Source organism: Mastomys coucha, unplaced genomic scaffold (genome assembly GCF_008632895.1).
Source record: "Mastomys coucha isolate ucsf_1 unplaced genomic scaffold, UCSF_Mcou_1 pScaffold3, whole genome shotgun sequence".
Taxonomy (NCBI): domain Eukaryota; kingdom Metazoa; phylum Chordata; class Mammalia; order Rodentia; family Muridae; genus Mastomys; species Mastomys coucha.
This window is the reverse complement of record NW_022196909.1, coordinates 71,673,753-71,684,435: the sequence shown is the minus strand read 5'-3', so window position 1 is coordinate 71,684,435 and position 10,683 is coordinate 71,673,753. Positions and strand designations below refer to the sequence as shown.

The 10,683-nt window shown below is 46.9% G+C and overlaps 1 protein-coding gene across 15 annotated transcripts in view; it reads right to left on the bottom strand.

Moving 5' to 3' along the window:
- Positions 1–10,683, bottom strand: part of Catsperd (cation channel sperm associated auxiliary subunit delta) — a 39,106-nt gene that overhangs the window by 22,438 nt on the left and 5,985 nt on the right. For 7 of the 15 annotated variants that reach the window (XM_031346828.1, XM_031346825.1, XM_031346824.1 and 4 more), the window contains 4 exons: positions 9,810–9,882; positions 7,819–7,936; positions 6,815–6,879; positions 1,957–2,070 (listed from right to left, as the gene is read on the bottom strand). In XM_031346828.1, coding sequence (XP_031202688.1) covers positions 1,957–2,070; positions 6,815–6,879; positions 7,819–7,936; positions 9,810–9,882 — 370 coding nt within the window. Of the gene's footprint in view, positions 1–1,956; positions 2,071–6,814; positions 6,880–7,818; positions 7,937–7,979; positions 8,047–9,809; positions 9,883–10,683 lie in introns of all 15 variants that reach the window. The other 8 variants (XM_031346835.1, XM_031346836.1, XM_031346834.1 and 5 more) reach the window with 6 other exon arrangements.

Genomic DNA, 10,683 nt, shown 5'->3' with positions numbered 1-10,683 from the left:
TCAGAAATCCACCTGCCTCTGCCTCCCAAGTGCTGGGATTAAAGGCGTGCGCCACCACCTCCCGGCTTGAGTGCCACTCTTAAGGCAAGATTTCCAAATACATTTGTCATACTCTTGTCACTTTGAGAAAGGGAGCTATAATGGGGAAGATTTCTTGTTACTCCTCAGCTGAGAGGTTGCGGTTCATGGTTCACTGGTTGTGCTGGTTACCTGCCAGTCTGTGGCAGGGCATCAGCATAATGGGAGTGAGGGATGTGGAGAGATATGCTTATGTTGTGGTAGCTACGAACCCTGTGCTGATTGTTTTTCCTCAACTTGACACAAATCCAGACAGACATATCTGACAAGAGGAAATCTCAATTGAGAAGATGCCTCCATAAGATTTTCTTGTAGGCTGAGCAGAGCTGGCCTTTAATCCCAGTTCTCAGGAGGGACATAAATCTGTGAGTTCAAGGTCTACAGATCAATTCTGGGACAGCCAGAGTTGCATAGAGTGATCCTGTCTTAAAAAACAAAACAAAAGAATAAAGTTTCCCTGTAGTAAAGTATATGGGGTTTTTTGGGCCAAGCCAGCCTCTATCTCATAGAGATCCACCTGCTCCTGACTTCTGAGTGCCACCATAGCAGACCAAATGTAAAACCCAGGCTTGACTCCAACTCAGGACCCTCAGCATATTCTACTGGTGTATACCACAACAAATGGCTTATTTCTTCATTATGGTTGATGTGGGAGGGCCCAGGTCACTGTGGGCAACTCCTAGGCAGATGCTCCTTGGGTGCTATAAGATAGCAGACTGAGCATGCCACAGTGAGCAAGCTACTGAACAGTATTCCTCTATGGCCTCTGCATCAGCTCCTGCTTTTGGGTTCTGTTCCTGTCCTGATGTCCCTCAGTGATCAAGTGTGACCTGATAGGTGTGAGGAGAAATAAACTCCTTCCTGCTCAAGTTGCCTTTTGGTCATGGTGTTTATAACAGTGAAAGCAATACTGAGACAGAAAGAGGGAGAGGGAGAGGGAACAGTAGAGGGCTTGGCAGTAAGCTGCATCTTCTGAGTGCATACCCTTTCGAGCCAGCCTCTTCCTCCCATCTCTTAGCTTCCACTGCCTCCCAGGAGCACCACTGAATCATAAACCCATCAGTGGCAAAATCCATTGATGAAGAAGTCTAAGCCTTCAGAGCCTCATCACCTGCCATAGTCCCATGTTCAAGTAGTCCAATGAGATCCATACAACTCTTTTGAGAGCACTTCATACTAAAATCTCAGCTTTTCTCTCACAGAAAGGCTTGGGGTCGTTCTCATGCTTCTGCTCTTCGGCCATGTGCCCTCCCCTCACTTCCATTAGCTTCTTTTTAGGACAGAGCTTTGAGATGCCATCTTGACAATAGAAGGCAGCCATTTTGAAATCAGCTATGTTGACATTAGATGGCAGATTAGAGGGCAGTCATCTTGAAATCAGCTATTTTAGAATTAGAGGTATCCATCTTGGCAGTAGAGTAAGGAGGTACCGTGAACTGAGATGCCCTAGCCTCTGGAACTATGAGAAATGAGTTTCTTTTTTATAAGGTTTTGTTTGTTGAGACAGGGTCTTTCTCTGTAGCCAAGGCTGGACTTGAACTTGCTATCCTCCCATCTCAATATGGTGGTACCACCTACAGTGGGCTGTGCCCCTACACCTATCATAAATCATTAATCAGAAAATGCTCCACAGGCCAGGCATTTTCTCAATTGTAGTTTTTTTCACAAATGACTGTAGATTGTATCTAGCACACTGAGCCAATGAGTTCCACCAGGGCAGCCTTCAGGAGTGTGAATCAGACTTTATTCACAGAGCCACTGACCATGGCTATAGCACTGAAGCAAATGTCTCTCTTAACTGCCTGATAAACCAGAGGTCAGGACCTCCTTGAGCTACCTCCACTCTTTGCTTTGGATTCTCTTTTCCCAGCCACATACCAGTTTGTCAGTATTCAGGATCTGGAATGAGAATCCTCTGTTGTCAGAGAAATATATGTTTGTCCCAGGGATCTGGCCACCACGGAGATATGCAAACAGGTTATTTGATAACTCCTGGGGGAAGAACACACGAGGACGTCACGAGGATGCTCAGTGGTGGACTGCTTTCCTAGCATGGGGGATACCTGGGTTCTATCTCTAGCACACAGAAACCCAGCTGCTGGCACATGCCTGTTTCCCTGGAGCTTGAGAGGTGGAGGATCAGGAATTCCAGGTCAACCCTGACTATAGCTGAGGATTAGTTCCACTGACCTATCCTTGGGCACTTAATCCAAAAGAGGGACAACTTTGTATTTACATTGAAACCTATACACAGGTATAGGGACTATATACAAATAACTACCCTCAGGAACCTTCTTCTCCTCACACCTGCCTACCCCTACTCCCCACCTCAGAGATATGGTCTTACCACTTATCAATATCATATCAATACCATAGTAACAGGAGCACCTGACTGATGTAGAGTCCACTAACTCCAAACCCTCAAGTGAGCATCCACACAGTGGCCCACACAGCTGGGACAATCAAAAGGGGAAAACAAATTACTAGGCACTCTAAAGGGCTGAGTGAGGGGTGAACACACACATAAGACTTGAGGAGTCTCTGGTGAAGTTTAGTGATGAAAGCTCTAAGGCTATATCCTATATGCTTCCGTTCACAGGCTGTGGGGTCTGAGTGAGACCAGCCTCCCTGAGCTCATGTCTGAACACTCGGTCCCCAGTTGGTGGAGCTATTTGGGAAGGATCAGGAGGTATGGCCTTAGTGGGGGAAGTGGGGGTGACAGCAGGCCCTGTTTGCACTCTTTTTCTCTGTCTCACACTTGCAGATAAGAAGATGAGCTCTAAACAGCTACATCAAGCACCATGCCTGCTGCCTGCTGCTGTGTCCCCCTCATAACGGTCATGAACTGGCTCCCTGAAAATGTGAACCCCAAGAAACTCTTCCTTCAATGAGTTGCCCTGGCATGGTGTCTGATGACAGTGACAGGACAGTAACTAAGAGATAATTTTGAAACAATGAAGTGACTTGGTCTCCAGGGAGGTTGGGTGTGACTATTAAGGGACTGGAGAAGGACAAGGATTGTGGAGAGCAGCTGTACAATCAAGTGGCGGTGCTGTTGACAATAGCCCAAGATGATGGCCCAGGCCCAATCTAGAGAAGAGTCTTACAAGATAAACAGAAACTTAAGCTGAGCATACCTCAGAAATCCCTCTGTGCACATTTCCATGTCAGGAAAACATTCATTTCCTGACCAGCTCAAGCAGACTGCATGGGCTCACAGACCCTCAAATTGTTCCTGACCAGCTCAAACAGCCTGCATGGGCTCACAGACCCTCACCAGCTCAAACAGCCTGCATGGGCTCACAGACCCTCACCAGCTCAAACAGCCTGCATGGCCTCACAGACCCTGACCAGCTCAAACAGCCTGCATGAGCTCAGAGACCCTCAACCTGTTCCTGACCAGGTCAAACAGCCTGCATGGCCATGCTCACAGACCCTCAACTTGCCAACTATCATAAAGCCCTTGTGATGTCCTGCTGAGCTGCTGCTAGATACTCTGGTGAGGCAGCCAGGCAGTTTGTTCCCCAGTAAACTGTTTTTTTTTTTGTTTTTTTTTTTAACCCTTGAAGTGGTGCACCTGCTGGTTTCACTTTGCCTTTTTACACCCTGTGGTGGTTTGAATATGCTTGGCCCATGCAAAGTGGCGCTATTAGAAGGTGTGACCTTGTTGGAAGAAGTGTGTCTCTGCATAGACGGGCTTTGAGGTTTATTATGTTCAGGTTCTACCCAGTTCAGAACAGACTCTCCTCCTGGCTGCCTTTGGATCAAGATGTAGAACTCTTGGCTCCTCCAGCACTCTGTCTGCCTGCACACTGCCATGTTTCTTGTATTGTTGATAATGGACTGAACCTCTGGAAGTGTAAGTCAGCTCCAATGAAATGCTTTTTTTTTTTTATAAGAGTCACGGTAGTCATGCTGTCTCTCCACAGCAGTGAAACTCAAGGTAAGACACACTCTTACCCATGACCTCACTCTTGGTGGCTTCAGTGACACCCCTCTTCTTCAAATAAGCCACAGTTCAAAAATATTATATGTCAAATCCATGAGTTAGCTATAAGAAAACATGTGTTCTGTGCTCCTAAGACAGTGCTAGGTACCTGGCTTCCCTGGCTACAGCTACCTACTGCCAGTCTGGACCTTTTAGTTCATCCCAGGGTTGAGCAGCCGCAGGATGGAGGGTTCTGTTCTGACCTACTGGGATGGAGTACTAAGAAGGATCTGTCTCTGAAAAACCCACCTAGTTAGGAGTTCATGTGGTGAGGAAAACTGTCCAAACATCCAAACCCTCATCTCACACCACCTAGATAGTCATGTTTGCCTCTTCTCTGGGCTGATGCCAGATTTTGCAAGGTTCAAAAATCAACCAACTTGGTTGCCCTGTCCTGCTCTGAGCCTCCAGTGCCCTGAGGATCATGTCATGGTCATCACTTCACCCACTGAATCCCACTCAGACCTGCCCCAGCACATTCTATACCTGAATCACATTTCTTCCCAGTGTTCCCACCCTGTACAAACTGTCTTCTCATTGGCCATCCTCACTAGCTCCACATGGTTTCACGGGGCTATGTTCAAGTGTGATTGTCTGTCTATACTCTCTGCCTCTGTTTATCTCTGTCTGTCTGTCTCTATGTATCTCTGTATGTGTCTGTCTCTGTGTGTATCTGTGTGTTTGTGTGTGTGTGTGTATGTCTCTGTGTGTCTGTGAGTGTCTGTTACTGTCTGTTTGTGTGTGTTTGTGTGTATATATGTGTGAGTCTGTATGTCTGTCTGTCTCTGTCCCTCTATCTGTGCGTGTTTGTATGTGTGTGTCTGTTTCTGTGTGTGCCTGTCTTTGTCTTTGTCTCTGTTTCTCTCTCTCTCTCTCTCTTTCTCTCTCTCTCTCTCTCTGTGTGTGTGTGTGTGTCTGTTTCTGTGTGTATGTCTATGTGTGCCTGTCTTTGTCTCTGTTTCTCTCTCTCTCTCTCTCTCTCTCTCTCTCTCTCTCTCTCTCTCTCTCTGTGTGTGTGTGTGTGTGTGTGTGTGTGTGTGTGTGTGTGTGTGTGTGTTACCTTTGCTTAGCGAACCTCTTGGCCAGTCTTTACTCCTTTTTGTTTGTTAGTTTCATTCTTGTTTTTTTCTTCTTGTCTATTTTGTTTTGGGGTTCTCACTATTTCACCAAGATTAGTCTCAAACTCATAGTTACCTTCCTGCTTCAGCCTTCTAAATACTGGCATGGCAGGTGTTGGCCACCAAGCTTAGGTTCAATTAATTTTGTTTAAAAGTGGCTTTGAGCTGGGTGATGGTGGTGCACACTTTAATCCCAGCACTCAGGAGGCAGAGACAGGAGGATCTCTGTGAGTTCCTGGCCAGCCTGGTCTACAGAATGAGTTCCAGGACAGCTAAGGCTACACAGAGAGACTTTGAGTCAAACAACAAACAAACAGTTGTGTGGAGGAGGGCCTGCAGCCTGGACACTACCATTCCTAGAAACTGTTGGTTGTTGTACAAAAGCCCCATGCCAGATGTGCAAGCTTTCATGTGAGCCTTTGGTCAAGGGAGGTGCCAAGACCCCAAACAATCCAGGCCTCTTGGTCATCTACCAGACCCTGCTGATGAGTCCCTATTGCTAGATATCCACACAGCTTGGTCACATGATATAGAATAAGTTAGCTGGATGCTTGCTCCATGCTGTCTGGCTTTCACAGCCAGAAGTGTGAGGTGTGAGGGGACGTGGGGGTGACAACAAGCAACAGTGTGCTCACCTGGTACCTGTGAGTGACAATGACCCTTGAGGCACAGCTGTTCTGGAGTGACAGCTCTGTATGAATCTGAGGCCCACTCCACAGGAGGTAGGAGCCAAAGCCTGAGCTTTTAAACCTGCTTAGAACTCTGGGGTCACAAGCTTGTGGGGCCCAAGGCCATAGTTTATCTCAGCGGAAAGCATCAAACTATCTCCTAACCCTGTCTACACCAAAGCCAAGCCCTGCTCTGAGCCCTAGGCATGGGAAACTTCTAAACACTGAGCATCAGTCCATGTAGAGGCTCAGGCAGTACACCAGCTTATTCCTCCTGGGTCAGAGAGAGTGGCAGAAGGAATCTAAAAGCCGGGAGATAAGATGAAGGGCCTAAAAAAGGCCATCTTCCAGACTCACAGCAATTGCCATCACAAGCTCCAGGAATAATCAGCAGTCAGGCCTGGAGCAAGGCTTACTCAAGCTGGCCTACTGCTGCTGCCCAGCTGTTGACCACCATGGAGGGAGATGATGCCCCCCTCCCCTCACCCCCATCTCTTTTCCTCTCTCTTTTTGAGACAGGTTCTAGATAGCCCTGAATATCCTAGAACTCACTATAAAGACCGGACTGGCCTAGAACTCAAGAACATCTGCCTGCCTCCATCTCCTGAACTTATACATTAAACAAACAAACAACAATAAAATCAGTGTGAAACAGTGAAAGCGGAATGAGTCTGTCATCTTGACTCCTGGGAGGTGACACAGGGAAGATAGGAGTTCAGGGTCATATTTGGCCTGGGCTATATGAGATCCTGACTCATAAAACAAGAAATCATCACACACAAAATAATAAAAGAAGACAGATTTTCAAATCCTGCAGACTGTTTTATCTACTGCCAGCTAGCCTTCCTGTGAGGTTGGGGGAAGGGACACTACTAAAGGTCACCACTACAGAACCTCTATTCCCAGTTCATGCCTAAGTGTTAGCATTTAGAATGCATTGAAAATGAAAGCATCCAACTTACCAGGCAAAAGGAGCCTTTAAAACAACAAGTGTCACCACTAATGTGAGAGACAGGATCTGATATACCTGAAAAGATAGGTTAAAGCACATACATTATAACCATATGAATTAACCCTTTCCTGTTGCTTGTGTGTGTGTGTGTGTGTGTGTGTGTGTGTGTGTGTGTGTACATAGTACAGGCACCTGAGGTGGCCAGGACAGGGTGACAGATCCCCAGGGATGGGGGCCATAGGCCACTGTGACTCTCCAGTCCCCTTGTTCTTGCTTTTGTTTCAAGACAGGATCTCACTGGCCTACAATTGGCTAAACACCCCTGGTTGACATCTAGCTTACGAAACTCTTCCTGCCTCTGCATCTAAAAGGTTGGCTGAGAGTCTTGTGCTAACACACCTGGCTGAATATCTTGAATTCTCCAAAGTAAAACATCAGGCCAGGCACATGCCTGTTTGTCCAGGACTTAAGGCTGACTTTTGAATCTGAGGCCAGCTTATACTACATAGTGATGACCTTCCTCAAAAATAACACAAAGAACACCAAAAAATAAATAAAACAGGGGCTGGAGAGACGGCTCAGGGCTTTAGAGCACTGGCTGATCTGTCAGGGGACAGGGGTTCAGTTTCTAGTACATGGTGGCTCTCAGCCATGTGATTCCGGGTCCAGGGGTTTGGATGGCCTCTTCTGGCCTGCATGGTAGCTGCATGCATGTGCGGCACAGACAGACATGCAGGCAAACACTAACACACATACAATAAAGGGAAAACAAATAGCCAGCAAACTGAGCACCGGGACCATGGCTTAATGGGCAGAGCTGTCACTTAGCATGCACACACATGAACCAGGTATGGCGATGCACGCCTGCGCATCCCAGCCCTGGGGAGGTAGGGGCAGGGGGACAATGAGTTTATTACTAGTTCGATGCTTGCTTGGGCTACATGAGGCCCTGTCTCAAAAACAAAACAAGACTTAGCTCAGCAGCAGTAAAAAGCAAAGGCACAGGGCACACACCTTCCAATTTACGCCAGATGTTTTCATCAAAATTGTAACTGTAGGCTTTTCCACTGATCACAAACAGTATTAGTGAGCCGGAAACAAAGTGGGCACTTGTGACTGATGGTACTCCCACCTAAGAGCAGGACACACATGCGATAAAGGCCTGACAGACACACCTGAAGGGCTGGATCCAGGGTTTGCTCTGGCTCAAAGAGGGGGCATGGTCCATCATGGCAGCAGGTGCTGGGGGTGTATCAAGATGGTCAGGTCACAGCCAAAGTCAGGAGGAGGCAGAGAGCTGAATGTCAGAACCCAGCTTGCTTTCTCTTTGATCCAGTGAAGGAATCCAGCCCATGGGGTGGTGGCACCTGCAGTTAATTAAGATGGGTCTTCCCACCTCAAAAAATACTCTCTAGAAATTCTCTCACAGATGTGCCCAGGGCCATTCTCCAAGGTGTGGTCAGAGCCCTTGTCCTGACCATTGCATTGTCACAAGCTGTGTCACCAGCAGCTGTAGCTATTTAGAACACTAGTTCAGGAAGCAATCACCGCAGACGCAGATCCCAAAACAATCTGGGTCAGCAATACTCACTGTTTGTTTTGTTGTTGTTTTGTGTAGTCCTGGCTGAACTCAACCTCCTCAGAGACCAGCCTGCCTCTGCCTCTCAAGTGCTTGGTTTAAAGGTGTGAACCAGCGATCCTTGCAATAGGTGTCTGCTTGGTGTGTGTTTGCACGTACTCATGTGGAATCCAGCGATTAACACTACTACCACTCTCTACCTTATTACTTATTAGAATTTATTATTTTTAAAGGTATAGCCTGGGCTGGCCTTGAACTTATGGTTCCTCTTGCCTCTTCAGCACACTCTATTGATTTGTCTTGGCTCAGCAATTAAGAATACTGGCTGTTCTTCCAGAGGTTCAGAGTTCAGTTCCTAGAACCCGCAAGGTGGCTTGCAAATATCTGTAACACCACTCCAGGGGACCCCATACTCCTTTTTGGAATTCCCTGGCACTGCACAAATGTGGTACACAGACATGGAGTTTCTCATACATACAAAAATAACACATCCTTTTTTAAAAGATATGTTCTTTGTATGTGTGTGTGTGTGTGTGTGTGTGTGTGTGTGTGTGTGTGTGGCTCATGGCTTTGGGTACCACCTTTTGGGCCAGAAGAGGGTGTCATATCTCCTAGAGCTAGAATCACAGGTGATTATGAGTCACCATGTGAGTGCTGGGAACTGAACCCAGTGCTCTAAGCACTGAGTGAGCATCCCTGATCCATATTCTGAGACCAGGTCTTACTGAACCTGGAGTTCTCTGTTTGGCTGCCAGTGAGCCAGCCCCAGACCTCCTCCTTCTACCTTTGCACACTGATCTTCTCTGTGCTTTTTGGGGGGTTTGCAGTCATGTCCTCATATAGCTACAGACTTAAGTCACTCAGTCACTAAGTCATGTGCTTCTTACTGGGGACTGTGGCTGTAGTTATCTGGCCAGATGCTAAGTTGGGAAGGCAAAGCTGCTCTTGCAGAGGACCCAGGTTTCCCAGTTCCCACAGAAGTTTACAGACCACCTATTAGACCACTTCCAGGTGACCTAGCAGCATCCTGTGGTCTCCTTGGGCACCAGGCATGCAAGTGGTACACAGACACACATACTGACAAAACAACATATGTATAAAATAAAAATAAATAGAATGTCAAATAAATATTTCAAGCCAATGGAAAAAGAGGAGGAGAAAGGCAAAACCTTTCTATGAAAGAAAAAATGAGGAAAAAAAGAGGGGAAGGGAGAGTAGGGGAGGGGCAAGGGGGGAGGAAGAGCCAGGGAGAGGCAGGACTCTATCAGAGATGGAATGAACTAGGTCCAGTTCTCCAACTTGCTTGTAACTCAGCATCTCTAAGAGGATCCAGTAAAAGAACCCATAGCTGACAGACCCCTGCTCCTGAACCCAATGGTTTCCTCTAAGTGTAACCCTTTGGAGCTGCAAGTGGGGAAATATCTACCGCCATTGACTTGGGAACGGTGAGTGGCAAGATGCTGGACTCAAAGTTGTTTATCGTTAAGAAAACGTTCTTCCTGTGACCAAAAGAAAAGGTAGAATTAGGAAGCTTCTCTGCTGGCAGGCCTGTGACCATCTCCCTTACACGTTCCCTGCCAGCCGTCACCCAGGAACAGTATCATGTCATAATGTGCCTGTATACTTCGTTTTTTGGTTGTTGTTGTTGTTTTAACTTCTTTAAATGACATAGTTGAGAGACAAAAAGGCCACAAGTGAAATAGGCAGGCATTGAGTAGCTCGAGCCTGCCTGCCTTCCTGGCACTTAAGAGGCTTCGGTCCAAGAGCTGAGACTTCTGTGTGGGTTAAGGTGCTTTCCACTGAGCCTGACCATCTAAGTTTTATCCCCAGAATTAACAGGATGAACGGAGAGAAGTGACCCCCACAGATTAGCATCTGACCTCCACAGAGGTGCTGTGGCACACTCAGACAGACACATAAATAAAGAAATGTGCTGGGTGGTTGTGGCGCACGCCTTTCATCCCAGCACTTGGAGGCAGAGGCAGGTGGATTTCTGAGTTCAAGGCCAGCCTGGTCTATAGAGTGAGCTCCAGGACAGCCAGGGCTATACAGAGAAACCCTGTCTCAAAAAAACGAAAAAAAAAATATATATAATTTTAAAAATTTTACGCCAAGTAAGGTTTTCTGTTTTTTTTTTTTTTTTTTTTTTTTTTTTTTTTTTTTTTTTTTTTTTGGTGAATCTCTGATTGGCATACGTCACAGACTTGGCGCCTCTCCCCAGAATGGCAATACTTGTTCCTGTGTCTTCCTCTCTGTGTCCTACCCAGCCCAGCTAAGATTCTCTGTGGGTCAGAGCTGCT